The sequence below is a fragment of the Hypanus sabinus genome, chromosome 16 (genome assembly GCF_030144855.1).
Source record: "Hypanus sabinus isolate sHypSab1 chromosome 16, sHypSab1.hap1, whole genome shotgun sequence".
In the NCBI taxonomy this organism is placed as follows: Eukaryota; Metazoa; Chordata; class Chondrichthyes; order Myliobatiformes; family Dasyatidae; genus Hypanus; species Hypanus sabinus.
In genome coordinates, this window is record NC_082721.1 from 11130353 (window position 1) to 11151366 (window position 21014).

Genomic DNA, 21014 nt, shown 5'->3' on the forward strand with positions numbered 1-21014 from the left:
AATCATCCCATTCTTACCCTCATGGGGGCATGGCACAGGCAGCAATCCAAAAATTACTACCCTGGAGGGTCCTGCTTTTCTGCTTTCTACCTAATTCCCTAAATCAGTACTGCAGTCATTTTCTCTCTCCCCTTCTCCTTTGAGCCACAGTACCAGACTTGGTGCCAGAGACTTGTTTGCTGAAGCTCCCCTGGTAGGTCACTCCCTACCCCAAAAAACCACAGTATCCAAAGCGATACACTTACTGAGGGGAATGGCCACAGGGGTACACTGCACTGGCTGCTCATTTGTCTTCTCACTGCTGACAGTCACCCAAGTATCTGCCTCCTGGAGGTCTCCCAGAATTCCCGTCATACAAAGAACCCAACAGAGCCCCTTGAGCCAGTCTCACTGCACTAACAGATGAAGAAACTTATCTTGCCCAAGCCTCCTCATGAACACTGGTCTGCTCCAATAATGGCCGCTCCACTTGTCCCTACCTTATTTTTATTTGCCCTCGTTAAAGAATCAAGATTCAATTGGGCCGCTGGGGAAAAAAATTACACTAATTCTTGTAGTCAGTCCATAGCTGGGGATGTTGTGATGGCAAGGGTTGATGGGGTGGTGGGAAGAACAGTGAATGTCAGATTCCTGATCTGTAGGCATAACTTAGGACCTGAGGCAAGGTTGTTACTTGTATGGGTGAGACCTAACACGAGCGAACCCGCTGTTTTCCCCTTCATCAATTTAAACAAAAACCCTGAAGTTCATGCAGGTCCCTTCATTGATGAGGATGCTCTTTCAATAAGGTGTAATATTCTACAGTCATATTTTGGCTTTTTAAATTGTTTTTTATTTATCCGTATTTTCAAAATAAAAGCACAGCATTGTTTTATCATTTGAACCTTGTTCAATTTATATCAAATATGCAACCACAAAGTTACATACACAACTTAAGTGAAGATGCCTGGCATCTTTAACTTACTCTGCAGCAGATACAAATTGGTTAAGATGGCCATCGTTCTCATCAAGTACTTCTCGTGTCCGAGCTTCACCCGTGGACTGCAGTCCTATAACAATGCACTGTAAGGAACAGGCAGTAAAGTGCAATTAGGTAAAGATGAAGAAATGGTGACTTCCTACAGTCAGCACCCTGGCAAGTGGACCAGTTACTTAATGGGTCAAGATTTACAGCATCTGCAGCATCTCGTGTTTATGACCAGCTACTTAAATTGTTTTTCCTCGTGTATTGTTTCAATGGAAGAGATTGCAGGGAAGCACATGAATGGATTCTGTTCTTAAGAAAGCTGTGGATACAGGTTTATTTGAACTCTCCAGACTGAGATTCATCTATTTTTGTGAGCTGAGGATATGAAAATCATATAAATTTAGGGGCAACAAAACTGACCTGTGACCTAATTAAATACAAGAATGGGCAGGACAGATTGAATGGTACTTATGTTCACAGAAATAATGTTTATAGTATCTACAATGCTCACAGAGCAGGAATGTGTCTACTCGAAAAATTTAGCACCCAGTAAATGCTGATTACCTTCCATATTAAAAATAGCAAAGTGTGGAAAAATAGTGCTTAAAACGGTTTACAAAATACAGCCAATGGAAGTTACATGATCATTTTTCCATGAAAAGCATATTAATCTATATATTTACTTGATTCCCCATTTATTATAGAACTATATTTGTTTCAGTATTGCCTATACAGGTGTGCACTGCTTAACGTCCATTTGGACAACATCCGATCACATATACATCCGTAGTCCCGATCGGAGAACATGGCGTAGTGGACGTAACCAATCTCGTGTATCACGCATCTCTTGTAGCGTTATCTCTCTGTTTAATTTCCTTTCAAAAATATTACCGTAAAGTACATCATGGCTTCCAAATGCAGCAAAACCGCTCCTAGTGATAGCAGCAGCAAGAGCAAAGTATATAATATGGTGTTCACACAACGCCCAAATCACATAATGTCTGATTTCACAGAATGTAGTAGTAGCCTTTCGAAGTCTGAGGAAGACTAATGTGTTGTGCAGTCAACGTCTGTGGGCATGCATATGACTTCTGAGGCCGAAGTCTGAAGCGCAGGTATGGTTGCAGATGGGGCAGGAGCGGACACCTTCCTATGTCTATCTTGACTCGCCTTGAGGTGCTGCATGCGCCAGTTGGCTTGGAAGTTGTTTGCTGCCTTGGAGCATAGATTGCGCCACTTGGACCGATCAGCAGCAGTGTGTTCGAGATCGCAGGGCTGGAGTTCGGCCCACTTAAGGTTTGACTTGAGGTTGTCCTTGTACCTCTTCCTTGGGCGACCTTGGGCACGGCTGCTCTGCTCCAGTTCTCCGTAGAACAACTGCCGTGGCATTCTGGACTCATTCATGTGGATCACATGGCCGGCCCATCTGAGCTGAGCCTTCAAAACCTTGGCTTCAATGCTTGTGGAATTGGCTCGGTCCAAGACGGTCAGGTTGGAGATACGGTCTTGCCAGCAGATTTGCATGATTGATTGCAGAGCGCGATTGTGGAATTGTTCAAGCTGTTTGACATGTCTGCGATACAGTGTCCAGGTTTCACAGCCATATAGAAGTGATGAGACCACAACAGCATTGTAACCCTTCAGTTTAGTGGAGAGGCGAACGTCTTTGTGCTGCAGAACTTTGACCCGGAGCCTTCTGAGTGTCTGGCTTGCTTTCTGGATTTTTGACGTGATTTCTTTATCAAGGGCACCGTTGCTGGAAATGGTTACTCCACAAATATTTGAAGTTGTCAACGTTCCGTAGTTGTGTGTCATCGATGGTGATGCATGGCTGTGGCGGGGCGCTGTTAGTTGCAAGCTGCAGGAGGACCTCTGTTTTACCGAGGCTGATTGTCAAGCTGAACAATTTAGATGTGGCGGTGAATCTGCTGACCATTGTTTGTAGGTAGTCCTCTTGGTGCACCATGAGTGCTCAGTCATCTGCAAAGAGTGCTTCTATGAACAGCTTTCGGAGGGTTTTTGTGTGTACTGCAAGGCGACGTAGGTCAAAGAGTGACCCGTCCAGGTGGTATTTGATATAAATGCCCAGGTTTAAGTCTTTGACAGCATGCATTAGTACTCGAGTGAAGAAAAGGTTGAAAAGTACTGGTGCAAGCACACTGCCCTGTTTAACACCGTTGGAGATGTCAAATTTCTCACTAGGTTCGTCAGCTGAGAGAATCTCTCCAGTCATGTTGTCATGGAAGAGGCATTTGAGGTTAATGAACTTTGGAGGCCAGCCAAGTTTCCCTGAGGATGATCCACAAGGCTTCTCTGCTGACAGTATCAAACGCTTTAGTCAGATCAATGAAGGCAAAGTACAAGTTCATGTTCTGCTCCAGGCATTTCTCCTGCATTTGTCTAACAGTGAAGATCATATCCACAGTACTGCATTTAGGCCGAAAGCCGCATTATGATTCTGGAACGTATTGTGGACGTTAAGCAACGCATACCTGTACATCAATAAAAATCTATTAACTATCTGATGAGCAAGAACTGAATTCATTTGGATAGTTGATATTTCAGATTTAGATCTTGCTGTAGGAGCTGAAATATCCACTACTACTTTGAATCCACGGATGCTGCCTGATTTGCCAAGTTAATTAAGCACATTTTTTTTTGCTTCAGATTCCAATAAGAATTAGCATACCAGGAAGGAGGACACACACCACAGGGTTCAGGAACAGTTACTACTCCTCAACAATCAGGCTCTTGAACCAGAGGGGATAACTTCACTCAACTTCACCTGCTCCATCACTGAACTTTTCCACAACCTATAGACTCACTTTCAAGGACTCATGTTCTCAATATTTATTGAATATTTTAAAAATCATATTTCTTTCTTTCTTCTTTAGTAGTCGAACAGTTTGTGTATTTTGCACACTGGATGCCTGCCCTGCTATCTTTCATTATACCATTATGGTTATTGGATTTATTGATTGAGTCCTCAAGGAAATGAATCTCAGGTCGTATATGGGGATATATAAAATTAATAATCAAAAATATATATATTTGATACTAAATTTACTTTGAACAATATCTGCAGTCTCTTGTGTGTACAATTAAATTTATTTGAATTGATTTGATTTCAAGACAATTCTTACAGAACTAGATATATTGATCATATACGGGGGGGGGGGGGGGGCGATTGATAAGATCATGGCCTAAGGTAGAAAGCGTCAATTTTAGAAAACATAGCACACTTATTTTTCAACATAGTCCCCTCCTACATTTACACACTTAGCCCAGTGGTCTTGGACCTCCAGAAAGTGTCCACAGCAGGGGTGATTGATAAGTTTGTGGCCAAAAGTAGAACGAGATGAGTTATACATCTCCTTTACGAACTTATCAATCACCCCTCGTATTTTGATTCTCTTCTAATTATAAAAGGTTCTGTACAAAAAAAAAGGCTATGTAAAACATTATGGAGACTTACATCAATTTAAAGGATCCAAACCATATTCAGAAACAGATGTCAAGTATGTAGAATCCATACCAGGACCACTAGACTCGAAAACAGTTACTTACCCCAAGCATTAAGGCAGATCAACACCTCCACCCACTAACCCATCCCTCCACAACCCCAACCACCACTACTTTATTATTTCCTGTCAGTCAACTTATATACAGTCTCTCTTGCACCGAGTGTCACTTTATGGACATACAATCAATCTATGTATATCAGCTATTTTATGTATTTATATATTTTTTTAAGAATCAGAAATCAGAATCAGAATCAGGTTTATTATCACCAGCAAGTGACCTGAAATTTATTAACTTAGCAGCAGCAGTTCAATGCAATACATAATATAGAAGAAAAAAAGCAAGACATAATTTAATAAAGTAAATCAATTACAGTATACATATACTGAATAGATTAAAAATCATGCAAAAAAACAGAAATACTGTACTATGTATTAAAAAAAAAGTGAGGCAGTGGCCAAGAGTTCAATGTCCATTTAGGAATCAGATGGTAGAGGGGAAGAAGCTGTTCCTGAATCGCTGAGTGTGTGCCTTCAGGCTTCTGTATCTCCTACCCGATGGTAACTGTGAGAAAAAGGCATGCCCTGGGTGCTGGAGGTCCTTAATAATGGACGCTGCCTTTCTGAGACACCGCTCCCTAAAGATGTCCTGGGTGCTTTGTAGTCTAGTACCCAAGATGGAGCTGACTAGATTTACAACCCTCTGCAGCTTCTTTCAGTACTGTGCAGTAGCGCCCTCCCACCCCATACCAGAGAGTGATGCAGCCTGTCAGAATACTCTCCACGGTACAACTATAGAAGTTTTTGAGTGTATTTGTTGACATGCCAAATCTCTTCAAACTCCTAATGAAGTATAGTTGCTATCTTGCCTTCTTTATAACTACATCGAAACGTTGGGACCAGGTTAGATCCTCAGAGATCTTGACGCCCAGGAACTTGACACTGCTCATCCTCTCCACTTCTGATCCCGCTGAGGACTGCTATGTGTTCCCTCCTCTTACCAATCAGCTCTTTCATCTTAATGACTTTAAGTGCCAGGATGTTGCTGCGGCACCACTCCACTAGTTGGCATATCTCACTCCTGCATGCCCTCTCGTCTTCACCTGAGATTCTACCAACAATGATTGTATCACCAGTAGATTTACAGATGGTACTTGAGCTATGCCTAGCCACACAGTCATGTGTATATAGAGAGTAGAGCAGTGGGCTAAGCACACACCCATGAGGTGTGCCAGTGTTGATTGTCAACGAGGAGGATATGCTATCACCAATCCACACAGACTGTGGTCTTTCTGTTAGGAAGTAAAGGATCCAATTGCAGAGGGAGGTACAGAGGCCTAGGCTCTGCAACTTTTCAATCAGGATTGTGGGAATGAAGGTATTAAATGCTGAGCTATAGTTGATGAACAGCATCCTGACATAGGTGTTTGTGTTGTCCAGGTGGTCTAAAGCCATGTGGAGAGCCATTGTGATTGCATCTGCCGTTGACCTATTGTGACGATAGGCAAATTGCAATGGGTCCAGGTCCTTGCTGAGGCAGGAGTTCAAGTCTAGTCATAACCAACTTCTTAAATCATTTCATCACTGTCGATGTGAGCGCTACCGGGTGAAAGTCATCTTTATCTTTTGTGTTTTTTAGTATTGTATTAGATCCAGAGTAACAATTCTTTCATTCTCCTTTACACTTTTGTGCAGGAAATGACATCAAACACTATTGAATCTTGATGTTGAATGTCCAAATCAATAGTAATATGCTATTTCCGTTAAACATTATACAATAACACAACGTGAAAAAAAAAATGTCCTCTCACCTTGCCTTTCTGCTGCTCATGCCTGCCTATTTCTACTAAACGTCTAACTTTGGCAGCAATACACAGATACTTGAAGAAGCGTTGATGTGCAGACCAAAACTGCCCCCACAGAGATTTTCTGGACTCCAAGCCAATTAGTTCTGCTGCATGTTGAAATACATTCATTGCTTCAGCCCACTGGAAAAGAAAACCCTTTGAATTAAACTAAAAATATAAATTTACTCACAAAAAATACCAATATATTTCAGAAACACTACATCAGAAGCAGTAACATATCATTTTGCATCATACTTGTTATATAAATAAAACTTGATATCAAGTAAAGTGAGGGGCGGTTTGGTGGCGTTGTGGCTAGCACAACATCTTACAGTACCAGCAACCCAGGCTCAATTCCTGTCGCTGTCTGTAAGGAGTTTGTACGTTCACCCCGTTACCACGTGGGCTTCCTCCGGGTGCTCCAGTTTCCTTCTAAAGTCCAAAGCCATGCTGGTTGATAGGTTAATTGCTCATTTTACATTGTCTGATGATAAGGCTAGGGTTATATCGGGGGTTGCTGTGCTGGGCAGTGCAATGCGAAAGGCTGGAAGGGCCTATTCCATACTCTATATCTATCAATCAATCAATCAATAAATAAATAAATAAATAAATTTCTGCATAATTACCAGAACATGGAGCTTGAGAAAGAAAATTCTTACTTATAATCCTTAAATAATTTATAGCTGTATGCTTCAGCAATGTGGAAATTTTCTTGAGTACCTTGATTGTCCTTACGTGTAATGAGTGTGACATTCAATGATTAAGCAAAGTCTCATAATAAATAGAGCAATTACCAATAATAAATAGCTTGTGTAATGTCCCTATAAGAAAGATATGGTCAGTTTCTCAACTGAGCAGGCCAATGGAATAAAAATGTCATCAACAGTAAATTTCTCAGTCACAATAAAACAAGAACTGTTTATTTGTTGTTTCCCTTTTTTAATGAAAAATTTTACAAAAGCAGGCTGGTTCTCATTAAATTTACCTACTTGAGTGACAAACCAGAACCCCAGACCACATTTGGGCGTAAATGAGACTTGTCTAATTAGGAGAACTTTGGAATTTTGGACGTGGAGGAATTAGAAAATTTGCACATGTCAATGCAATGTTTGGGATTTCCCACTGGTTATATTGGTAATCAGCTGTAATCTTGGCAGAGAAAGCTGAGGAAAATTGGTTGTGATTTTCCATATGTAAAACTCTACCAGAATGCATTAATTGTGCTAACAATACAATCAAGAATGTGTATTTTCTGTCATTTTTTCAACAAATAGACCATATAATACACATATACATCTGTACACCTGCCCGCTATTGCAAATATTTAAATGAGCCAATCATGCCGCAGCAATGCAATGCCTAAAGGTTCAGTTGGTGTTCAGACCAGACATCAGAGTGGGGAAGAAATGTGATCTAAGTGACTTTTGACCATGGAATGATTGTTGGGTGTCTTGTTAATGAGAGATCAGAGGAGAATGACGAGACTGGATTAAGCTAACAGAAGGTGACGGTAACTCAGATAATCACACATTACCACAGTAGTGTGCAGAAGAGCATCTCTGACTGCACAACACTTTGAACCTTGAAGTGGATGGGCTACAGCAGCAGAAGACCACAAACACACTCAGTATCCACTTTTACGTACAAGAGGTACCTAATAAAGTGGCCACTGAGTCTATATCTCTGGCAACAGGCACTGGTACAGCACAGTAGAAAAAAAATTGGGTTAAGTTCCATTTGCCAGTATACTTTATGCAATCTGTCAAAAGACCATTTAAAAAAAACCCAAAATGCTATTAAATATCTTTAGATGTTGTTGATAGCAAATGCCAGTGTAAATCACAATGAGACAAACTGCAAAAAGGAATACTCTCACAAAAGGCAATCCAAATCATCTGGAAATGACCTCATCCTTATCAAGTTAACAACCTTAAAAATAGAAAATAGAATGATTTTTTGAGTATGTAAGACAATCAAATTTCCTATCCTTGGAAAATCAAGCCTATTACACCCACAAACAAACTGCCTTTCAAATTCAGTATTGAAGCCTAATTTCTGTCCAGTCAATTTTTCTATTTCTGAGTAAGTGTTGCAAGCTGTATGTGTCACGGTTAATAGTTTAAATCATTAACTGAAAAAAACACTGATAAATCAATCTCTGCCTGCAGAGAGAACAAGTGAAGTACAATTCCCTAATAAGAGAGATACTGGTGTTAATCGATTAGGTAGAGTTGTAATTTTTCATCATGTTTAGTTAGCTAGTGCAGGGTTGTGGATTTTGTTGTTCTCAATGTAATGACCAAGCACAGAAATTCTGATTTACTGTTCCATTCATATATGTGTGATTTCTCCTTGGTTGAATCGTTTGCTGATTTTATTCTATTAGTTTACACATAAGATGCATTCCATATTTTGTTGTTTTGGTAATCACAAATTACTTGAATTACTATAGCTACACATGGACATTTATAATTGCACAAATGTATTCTGAATTACTTACTTACGATAATCAAAAACCAGTGAACTGCTGAAATAAGTTTAACTCCTTACCAGCACAGCTGCTTTGTTGTATACAAGTTTGAAATTTTCATCAAGAGGTATTTCTTCTATTCTGAATGTCACTCCAGCAAAACTCAGTTGCCTAGCAATATACATGCCACTAACTTTCATATCCATAGCAACAATTTCCATTGCACCAACACCACTAAAGGAATTAAAAAGAGAGAAAATTTTAAGATATTAGGCCAGTGTCAATGTATACTTAAGATCAAATCATTTCATGAGATACCTATGGCAGAATGATATGTATGATGTTAAATAAGAGCAGCACAGTAATGTAATAGCGTAATGTTACTGCAGTGGGAGCTGTAACTGGGACTCAATTCCCGCCAGTCTCTATATGGAGTTTGTATGTTCTTCCAAAGGGTTTTCTCTGGGTACTCTGCTATCTTCCCACATTCCAAAAATATACGGTTATGTTTATTGAGTTGTAGGCATGCTATGTTAGTGCCAGAAGCACGGTGAGACTTGGGTGTTGCTCCAAGCACAATCCTTGCTGATTTGATTTGATTCAAACAACTCATTTCACTGTATATTTCAATGTACATGTGACAAATGAAGCCAATTTTAAAAGTAACAAACATAAAATACAATTCACATGGACGAATCCCAGCCTACTGCACTTCTATTAACTATTAGTTCTTTTTCTGGTGAATGAAAGAAAGTACAGCTTTTGGCTACTCCTATGAAAATGATACAAATGTGCCTTAAGTTATCAACTTCAGCCCAAGCTGGGCTCTGACAGCCTTCTGTTTGAACTGATAGCATGGCATTATAGATACCGCCTGTGTTCAGGATAGGGCTATCTCTGGGCAGAGCCACAGACAGCATTCATGCAACACCACACTTCCACCTCTTTGCACAGGATATAGAATATTAGGCTTTCATAATTTGTAATCTGCAGTAATTGCTTCCTCAAAACAGTATGCAAGTTTTAGAATTTTTCCCTGTGGTTTTTAAATTCTCTTTCAAAACCAAAATCCATTCTCTCTTCAGTACAACAGAACTAATCCTGCTTCATTTGACAGATGACCACCACAGAGGATACATCAATTCTTCCTTTCAGCTCCAGAAAACCACGCAATTCTTCTTCATGTAGTTAGAAATGCATCCCACAATACCAAAGGCTGATTGGCACCACACTTGGTTTTGATTCAGAAAGTTCTGGAACAGCTTCTTTTCCGAGGGTTTAAAACCTTAATCTTGACTGACACTTTTGCGCATTCCCAAGGGGAAAATGCATTCCAGAGGTGTTATTTTTTCAGATAATATTAAACTACGGTCCCCTCCTATCTCTCACTAAGATGTTACAGAACTAATAACTCCATTCAAAGAAATGCAGAGGACCTCCTTCCATCGCTCAGTACTATATCCCTCTAGTCCATCATTGATAATATCTGGACTCTATTTCATAGATGTATGTGAACACTTGCTTTAGACAAAATGGTTTTCACAATTACTACATTACAATGATTATACCTCAAAAAATACCAAATGATTTTGGGACAGTTTATAATGTTTAAATTCCTTCAATAGTGCAATTTCCTTCTTTAAAAAGTGCAATCAAGATGAGATATTTCACCTTCACCTAGTGTGTCTGAGGTCTCTAATATTAATACAGAATGTCACACCTTCAAAACATACCCAATTGAGTTTCAAAATCATTTTGCAATGTAAACTACATAGCATAACCACCTCTTACATTTAATTTAACATTGCCTCTTTTCAAGCAAATACCTAATTCTCTCAAATAAACCTTTGATGATAGCTCTTCTGAGCACCCAGTGCTAACAACTAACACTCAGCTATGCGTCAGCATTTTTTTAAATACATGCAGCTAATGAGCAAGGATCAGAAAAAAAACATATAAAGACTACTTCAATAACAGACTGTCTTTGCTATGCAACAGTAACAATACATCAAAAGCAATTCAATACTTTGAAGATGAAATGTTTTGCTGCTTTTAAATGCCAAGGGCCTCACAAGAGAGTTAAGGCAGAGTCTGGGGATGTTTTTTTAAAAATATTGTTCATCTTATCTTGTTGGTTTTGGCTGGTCTTGAGGGTAGGTTTAGTTTAAATTATCTCACATTGTGTCATCTTTACAGTTGCACGAAATAATGCTATGGGGGGGGGGGGGGCGGTGGCGGGATGTCATGGAAAAATCTGTTCCCTGTTCCTGTTAAGATTATTGTAAAAGGTATATGTCAGAAAGAATTATTATTTATTTGGCATTGACTGTAAAACCTGGACCATTAATTCAATCTGTGATGGTTTGCCCACATCTTCAAAATTGGAAAACTGCTAGCAGAATCAAAGGATATGAAATCCAAGTGCAGATATTCGTCCTCTTGTCATCTATACTGGAACATACTCAGTAGCCACTCTATTAGACATCTCCTGGCCACTGAGTGCATGTACCTTGTAACCCTAATCTAAAATTCAACACCATTGATGCCAAGGGAATGGAATTTCTGAATTGGGGGCTGGTGGTGTAGAGGTATCCACTGGACTTCGGGGCGAGCAGTCCTGGGTTTGAATCCAGCCGGCTCCTTGCATGCCTTCTGTGTTGGGCTGAGCGTCAAGCTAGCAACTCGGCTTCGTAAAGCAGACAAATGCTAAAGAAACAACAGGGTTGCTACCCGATGCATCAGAGGACGCAGAAGGAACATTAATAAGTACACTATCATATATAACCATGGGTAGGTGTGTGGCTGAAGCCTGAAGTAGGTAACATAACGACAGGAGAGGCTGAAGCCTGCAGCTTGGAATGAGGGTAGGTTTATTGTTGGTGCTAAGGATTAGATGTATGGCAAAGCAAAGCTTTAGGAATAGGCTTGGGCTGGAAGCTGACAAACCAGCATAGCTGGGAGGATGGGTGAATGGGGTAAGTGATAGTGTATGGATGTGCATGTGTCTGCACATGTTTACAGGCCAAGCTAACACTGACTTATTCACTGAAGCACATGACAGAATGATTCTTACACCAACCACAGAAAAAAATGACTCAGCAACTTGCCCTATGACAGTAAAGTGGAAAAAGTGGACCAATTTGTTTATTGTGAGAGTTTCTTCTTGGCGAAGACAGACTTCAAATGCACCAGCACAGCCTTTGGCTCATTTGAGGAAAGTGGTATCTGAAGTTTAAGACCTGAGATATAGGGTATGACTTATGCTGCACTTAAAGTGGTGATTCCTGCCCCGCTAAATGCTTCTGAGACCTGGACTACCTACGGAGATACCTCAAGGCACTGGAGAAAGAAGTGTACAAACATTGACTTTGCAAAAATCCTCCAAATATTTTGCAAGGATAAGCGAACCATTGTCAGTGTCTTCTCCCGAGCCGATATCCAGAGCACTGAGGACAGGCCACATCTATTGCATGTCCAATACCAGACACTCTACTCAACCCCCACATTCTGGCTCCCATTTTGGTCCTTCTCCCTCCTCAACTGTCCTTCACCTTCTTCTGGTGCCGCTCCTCCATCCCTTACTCCCATGGTCTTCTGTCTTCTATCAGATTTCTCCTTTTTCAGACCTTTACCTCATCCACCTATCATTTCCCAGCTACTCACTTCATCACCCCTTCCCACTAACTTTCCCCTCAACTGCCAACTTGCATTCCATGCCCTCCTCCCAACTTCTCATTCTGGCTTCTTCCCCCTTCCTTTCCAGTCCTGATGAAGAGTCTCTGCTGGAAACATCAACTCTTTATTCCTGAACTGCTGAGTTCCTCCAGCATCTTGTGTGTGTTGCTCTATTCAATTCCTGTCATAGGAAGAGATTATCAGGCAGACAGAAGAAAACAATCAAGGTTGAGGCTCAAGCCCTTCATAAAGAAATGCAATGTCTCTCCTGATTCTTTAGAATCTTTGGGCCACTGTCATTCAAAGTAGAGAAAGTTCATTCAGTAAGTCGATGCATCAGCAGCACACTTCAAAACTGTGAATTGAGTGCACCATCACACAAAGCACCCACCCACCAGTTTCGTCAAACATCCGCTACCCTATCTGCAGAAAAATCTTTGGTTCTGTAAGGGCTTTTTACTCATCTCAGAACCCAATGAAACAGTCATCTTTAATCCCAATGGACCATTCAACAAGACAAAGATTCAAAGTCCATTTATTATCAAAGTATGTATGCAGTATACATCCCTGCTCCAACAGACAGGCAAGGAATAGAGAAACACCATGGAACCCGTTGAAAGAAAGCATCAAAACCCAAGCACAAAAAGAGAACAAATTGCACAGACAGCAAAAAAAAAAATGATAATGACCAAGAGCTAATTTTGGTCCCCAAATATTTCCAAGGAACCTAATTGATACTGTGGCATTTCTCTGTTCTACTTGTGAATGACTGCAAGAAAATTAATCTCTACGTAGTACCTGTATATGGTGATATATATGTAGTTTGACAATAATTTTATTTTGAACTTTGAATTTGTCATGCAAATACCTCGCAATTGAAATGCAGTTTCTCTGTCAAATACCTGAAATACTTAAAAATATAGCACAGTTAAAGGCACAGCATGGTATTGAGTGCAGATTAAAGTACCAGATTGTCTGTTTTCATGATCGTGGTTCAAGTTTGACAGATGTGTAATCCTGGGTGAAGTATTTGTAATAACATCAGCATAACATAACCTAATTCTTCCATACATATGATGTACTTGTTTACCACCCAGAAAGTTAACTCTGCAACCACAAGATTTTATTTTTAGGAGACACCTTCCTCTAATCTTTTCTATCACGAGAACCACAAGATTTAAGGGTTCTATCCGCTAAATGTCACGAATTAACAAGCAACTTAGAAGATGTAAAACACAGAGCACTAATCAAAGTTCAAATTTATTATTAGAGTACATACATGTCACAATATACCACCCTGAGATTCATTTCTTGCAGGTATTCAAAGAGCAAAGAAGCAACGAGAAACTGCATACAAAGACTGTCAAACAATCAATGTGCTGAAGAAAACAACTGTGAAAAGACAAAAGTAAAACAAATAAATAATACTGAGAACATGAGTTGTAGAGTCCTTGAAAGTGAGCCCATAGAAAGTGGAATCAATTTAGAGTTGAGGTGAGTTAAGTTATCCACACTAATTCCAGAGCCTGATGGTTAAAGGGCAATAACATTTCCTGACCCTGGTGGTGTGGGACCCAAGGTTCCTGTACCACCTCCTCAATGGCAACAGTGAGAAGACAGCGTGGCATGGATGGTGGTGGGCCCTTAATGATGACTATATATAATTACTCTGATGCAGTGCACTGGATGTCAATCCCATCTCCCATATCAAACAGAATTTATTTTCAGAAGGCAATATTTAAATATTTATGATGTGCAAAGGATAGCCAACCCAAATGGAATTACCCTTCTTTTTCTTCAAATACTGAAAATTTGATGTGTTAAAAATTTTCAGCACTTTTACTTAATTTACAGAGAATAAATAGGACCAAAACAAGGCCATTTGGCTGGAGGGCAACTGTGGACAGAGAATCTGGGTTAATACTTCAGGTCACTAAATATTAGCATCAAGCTAACACAACGGTTGGCTGGTGGCACAGTGACATCAGCGCCGGACTCCGGAACAGAGGTTCGAATCCAGTCGGGCACGCTTTCCATCTGTGCTGGGTTGAGTGCTGAGTTCACAACTCGACCTCGTAAAATAAAGAAAAATACTTCAAAGTGTCTGTGTGAGGAGTGGCGCACCACACAGTCTTTCGTTCTGTGCTGTCATCACCAGCATCATAACACAATGCCATTAGAGAGTTCAAGTTCAATTCTGGCACAGTCCTGTAAGGAGTCTCTGTATGTCCTCCTTATAGAATACGTGGACACTCCCCAGGTGATCCAGTTTCCTCCCACGGTCCAAAGACATATCTGGTAAGTTAACTGGTCATTGTAAATTGTCCTATGTTTAATTTAGGGTTACTTAGGTTGCATGGCCTTAAGGGCAAGAAGAGCCTACTCCCAGGCAAACTGGGCCCAGGCTTTATAAAAAGCACGGAGCACAAAAATTTGGAGAACTTAATAATACAATAAAGCTATAATGTGCCCATTTATGAATACTGCACATAAGGAAGAATATGAAGGTTGGATCGATAACAAAGGGACAGAAATTTAATTGTACTAAAGACGAGAAATAAGATTTATTTCTCATCTTTTCTTACCATGATGAAGGAAGCCATGAAGCCCACTAGGTCAAAGCAAGCTCTCAGAACACTACCTCAGTAGTCCCATTTCACACCCCCTACTATCTACTTTCTCTAGACTTCTAGGAGTATCAACTCCCTCCCTCCCGGCTTGCCTCCATCCACCTACATTTGGAACTCATCAATGCATGTAGCGGTGGATACAGAGAAAAAGCAGTTATGACAGAATGTTAAATAGTTACTTGAAAGAGGAAATATAGTTTAGGAAAAAGAGTACAGGAAAGAACTAACTACATTGCTAATTAGAAAATCTGTCATCATCCTTCCTCTGTCCAATGCCAAGATCTGTATGTGCTTTATACTTGAGCACTTTAGCCTTAAGCAACAAACTATAATATTAACTCACACCATCAAAATCATCTGCATGAAGTATTGCCTCCAGAAGGCATCATCTACCTCAAAGATCTTCACCATCCAGGTAGTGCTGTCTTCTCACTACAAACATTGGGCAAGTAGTACAGAAACCTGAAGCCCTGCTCCACCAGGTTCAACAACAGCAACTTCCCTTTAACCATTTGATTCTTGAGCCAACCTGCACAGCCCAAATCACTACCACCACCGCTTTATAGTAATAACTTTGCACTCCAATGGATCATGTTTTTTCTTTCCTTCCAATTGCATTCTTTCTTGTTTAATTTTGTGTAATTGTTTAGTGGATGCTATGGGCCTGTAATGCTACTGCAAAGTAAATTTTCCTTTGCATCTGTGAACATATGTACATGACAATAAACTCAAGATTAAGTTTGTAATCTGGAACACAAACTTAATAAGGTTCATATATGGTGACATACATGTACTTTGATAATAAATTTACTTTGAACTTTGTAATCCAGACTTACCGCTTCTCAATAGCGCGGAGAAAATCCTCAAACTGACGGAATGGTGTGCCTTCTCCCCAAATACCTAAACGGCACATGTAAGCCATGTTCTTTGGCTCTGAGGCACCTTCACATAATGGGGAAAAAAATGGTTATTAGAAACATTTTTATCACTATTATTGCAAATGTATGTGATAATTTTATTATTACAGAGAAGAGAAAGAATTTCTTTAGCTAGAGGTTGGTGAATCTGGAAGTCAAGTCATTGGGTGTACTTAAAGCAGAGGTCACTAGGTTCTCGATTAAAGGCATTAAAGATTCCGAGAAGAAAGCAGAAGCACAGGGTTGAAAGAAAAAATAAATCAACTATAAAGAGAGTAGACTCGATGGTTTGAATGGCCTAATTTCCATGGATAACACAGGAAGTAAGTGACAGTCACTCTTCTGTAGTATATAGAGTAAGACTCTTTTGTAGTATATGGAGTGAAACTCAAAAGCATGGCTAAGCAAATGGGGAAAAAATGGGATAAATTTTTAAAAATACAAAAAATTCAGGTGGTGTACTCTGTCAGTGGTGGAAATGAATTTCTGAAAATATCCAGTAGCTGTATTTGCTATTTAAGGCTGTAATACCAGCATTTTAAATATATTTTTAAAAAATTATTATTCTAGTCCCAAAAATCACTCAGGTGACTTAAAACTGACTTTTTACAGTATCCAAGATACAGACTAAAACTTTCTTTCATTCCCTTAATGAGCTTACATTTATATTACAAGTTTAGGATATGACTCAAACAGAACTTACAACTCATACAAATCTTGGGTTTACTGGTTATGCCGACAAGAAAATGAACCTCAGGGTTGTATATGGTGACATATCTGTGCTTTGATAATAAAATTACTTTGAACTTTAGTACTGACCATTTCCGTGATCCCTGCAAACAGCTGAGAAAGTGTAATCCGAGTAGTACTAAAAATGAATTCAAATGCAAAATTGCAGAAATAAAAGGCCAATAGACTAACTCTACTCATAATTCGTCCTTAGGAATTATTTTATAACATGCAATAAAAGACCAGAATTTTTTTTTTTATTCTGTTAATGATAAATAGGTATAGGTACGCACAGCACCAGCTCTGTTTAACTTAAGTGGTAGTTCACTCGCTTGCTTCAGTGAGAATGAATCCCAGAGTTTGCTTACATTGATTTATTTTTTTCCCCTGACAGAAGATATTTAATAGAATGCTATACTGCACAGTTTGATGTAATATAACTTGACTATTTGCTTTATTCTTTAAAACTTTTTTTTACAATTTGTTACAACATCTGCTGCAGATATAATTCATGCATTGTATTTACTCTGTACAATGGATGCCTTGATTACTGAATTAGCCAACAACTTGATTCAAGTTCACAGCTGCAGTATCCTCAGGCTGCCCACACATAAAAAAAAATCATTTTCTGTCTGATTAAGAGTACTAATTCTCTGGTTTCCACTTATTTCAGAGAAAATGATTTTTACAGCTCAAATGTTAAAAGTATTAAATCATAGATCATAATTTTTTCAATAGCAGAGTCAAAATATTATTAAATCAATTGTTAATTTCTATAAAAATACGGAATATTAGTTAGACAGAAATTACATGGTGTTATATCTGCTACAATAAATCGATTTGGTGAACTTTCATTTTACTCTGCAGCCAGTAAAAAATATAAAAGTTCCCACTGCAGTCAGATGCTGTTCAATGTTGGTATGCAATTCCCTAGTTTTTATTGTCATTATGGGATTATTACCATGTAGCAACTTTTGAAGATAAATGAGCATGTCAAACTCACAGATAAAATAATTCTTTTAGAAAAGAGGGTCACTCTTGGTACAGGTGGCACCAAAGTGTCTTACTGTGCAAACATTGAACCCTGCTGGCTATGGTCACCGATTGCACATAGAACTGTTGCTCATCATCATTCAGAACAAAGCTAGATTCAGATTATGCTTTTGGCCTCCACTGACTAATTAATGGGGGCTGAATCTGATACCACACACTGATCCTACTGGGATTAATTAGCGTTACACTATGGGAAACAGCTTCCCAGATTCTGTGACAGGTCAAACCAGATGTTGGATCTAAAACCATATTTACCTCAACAGGGATTTGGAGCTGTAGATTAGGAGATAAAATAGAAATTACTTTAAAAGAATTGCTTTATATCAATTATTGCAATTATTTGTGTATTCATTGTTAGAACATTTTAAAAAAATAATTGTTAACTAGTTATTTCCAATTGTAGAGATTTCAAATACTTCTAAATATTAAAGGTATTTCACAACCACATATGTTAGCTCTGACAAAAGCCAGAACTTCATCCACTGTTTTGTATCCAGTGCAAGTCTGTCAAGGTGATTAAAGTGCCATGTCACCATTCTGAAGTCTAGAATGTTAGCTCTTAACATGTAGTTCAGCAAAATGCAGGGAATGTTGAAGCAATGCTCTAGTACCATCGAGTTCAATATATTAATTATAATATCACATTCCATTTAGTGTCTAACACATCAAATCAGATTGTGAGGAATATACTGATACCTGTTGCACTGGCATAAACGACTCTTGCATATGGAAGTCTGTTTTGAAGCTCCAGGACAGCCAGACCTGTTTTTGTGGACTTGGTACTGCCATTCAGACAGACGTTTTTTGCTTTGTGACATTCGTCAAATACGATCTAAGACACAATACTGTCAAGGAAACTCCAAAAATTCCTCTAAGGTTGTTCTTTCATGATCATATACACATATGGAAATGCCATTTGTACCTGGTTACAAACTTTAAACAACAGAACGTTTCAGTAAATAAATCTGAACTGCACTGATTAACATTGGATGTGAGTCATTCAATTCTGCACACCGACAGAGTGGCATGGCAACGTAGCGGTTAGCCCCATTGCTTTATAGCGCCAGATGATCACCAGTTAGGGTTCAATTCCTGCTGCTAAATCTAAGGTATCTGTATGTTCTTCCAGTGACCATGAGGAGAACGTACATAGATTCCAGTGTGGGGATACTTCATAACACAGAAAGCAGGTTTTCAGCAGATTCACCAACTTTCCCAACAAAAAAAAATTAGGATGGTTAATTAATGGCCTTAAACAATGCTTGTGAATAATTACAATCAATCATAAAGGATACAACTCCATCAAAGTTCTCTCCACACCAATCCAGAATCTGCTTTAGCCTTGTTCTATGTTGGCCACCAGCCTGACTTTCACCAATCAGTGCAGAGTAGGTTGCAAACAAAACACCTTCTGAAGTAGCTGTATCACCGTACTTTATCTGTATCAATTAAAGTGGACTCTATGATGCAGGTTGCCAATTAGAAAACACAATGACATACATGTAAGTCAATAGACAATAGACAAAAGGTGCAGAAGTAGACCATTCGGCCCTTCGAGCCTGCACTGCCATTCTGAGGTCATGGCTGATCATCTACTATCAATACCCGGTTCCTGCCTTGTCCCCATATCCCTTGATTCCCTTATCCATAAGATACCTATCTAGCTCCTTCTTGAAAGCATCCAGAGAACTGGCCTCCACTGCCTTCCGAGGCAGTGCATTCTATACCCCCCACAACTCTCTGGGAGAAGAAGTTTTTCCTTAACTCTGTCCTAAATGACCTACCCCTTATTCTCAAACCATGCCCTCTGGTACTGGACTCTCCCTGCATCTGGAACATATTTCCTGCTTCTATCTTGTCCAATCCCTTAATAATCTTATATGTTGCAATCAGATCTCCTCTCAATCTCCTTAATTCCAGCGTGTACAAGCCCAGTCTCTCTAACCTCTCTGCGTAAGACAGTCCGGACATCCCAGGAATTAACCTCGTGAATCTACGCTGCACTTCCTCTATACCAGGATGTCCTGGCTACTCTTTTTCACCCACTGGTATCAGGTCCAATACAGTAACTTTCTTCTTGTTCAGTCAATAGACATTTCCCAGTTAATTCTAAACTTACCCTACCTGTCAGATTGCTGAGAGGATCATTTTGGCTTCCCGTCTTACGCTATCCCCAATTTAACCCTTTTCTCTCAGAGTGAAACCAGATATAAAGTCGACATGGCCTTCATATTAATCTTATGAGTTCCACGTCTTTTTTGGGTCGGGTTAAATTCCTCAGTCTGTGTGTCATGGTGAACAATAGGGAAAAAGATTACCTGACAAAAATACTTTACGTTCACAATAAAACACCTCACAATACCTCCAATTATCATAAACTTTTTTTCATTTTCACTAATAATACACAAATAGAAAATTATAATCTAAAATACCAATATTACCCTGCATACCTTGTTGAGAGCATGCACAGGAATTTTTGCAGCAATATCTCTAAGATCACGTTCAGCATCATATTTCAGATCATTGGAGACACTAAACCTATAACATGATAACAGTGAACTTGATTAAAATCGAGTTTACCTTGCATTTCAATAGTACTATATAATTAGAATTTTTTGTAAATTACATTTTGTTAATTAGCTTTCTATTTCCTTATACTCATAATGACAGTAATAGGCATTGAACACAGAGGAAGATGAAAACATTACTCTGACTCTAAGCCTGCTTCACCATTCAGTTAGAATCACATAAGATCTGAGAACATCCCTGACATCCCCAAAACATCGAGACTTCACATCAAAATAGCTATATGATGAGACAGTGATTTTAATGCAAATTTTAAAAATTACAGAAATCAAATTCTTCCTTACTTTTTTTATGCTGTGGTTACTTCACACTTACCACAATGATTTCTTTCTGCCCCTTAAGTAATTTTCATAAATGATGCCAGCCACAGTTCTTCCTTTTCCGACACCAGCCCCATCACCAATAAGAAACCCTGCACGATGGTTATTTTCCAACAAGATTTCATGTTGCTAAAAAGATGTCAAAGAAATAGATTTTTTCCTTTGCACGGAAAAACCCCTAATGATAAATATACAAAATCGCCTATTTACATAAATAAATAATTCTAATAATTCTTGATTTGCCATAAGCAGATTTATGAATATAGCATATACCATTAGGATTGAAGGATCCTGCAATC

The 21014-nt window shown here is 39.1% G+C and overlaps 1 protein-coding gene across 6 annotated transcripts in view; it reads right to left on the reverse strand.

Annotated features, from left to right (window-relative positions):
* LOC132406011 (protein strawberry notch homolog 2-like) overlaps positions 1-21014 on the reverse strand; it is a 168508-nt gene that overhangs the window by 37384 nt on the left and 110110 nt on the right. For all 6 annotated transcript variants that reach the window (XM_059991136.1, XM_059991132.1, XM_059991134.1 and 3 more), the window contains 8 exons: positions 20711-20844; positions 20260-20347; positions 19105-19248; positions 18506-18641; positions 15947-16052; positions 8886-9039; positions 6300-6476; positions 965-1062 (listed from right to left, as the gene is read on the reverse strand). In XM_059991136.1, coding sequence (XP_059847119.1) covers positions 965-1062; positions 6300-6476; positions 8886-9039; positions 15947-16052; positions 18506-18641; positions 19105-19248; positions 20260-20347; positions 20711-20844 — 1037 coding nt within the window. The remainder of the gene's footprint in view (positions 1-964; positions 1063-6299; positions 6477-8885; positions 9040-15946; positions 16053-18505; positions 18642-19104; positions 19249-20259; positions 20348-20710; positions 20845-21014) is intronic.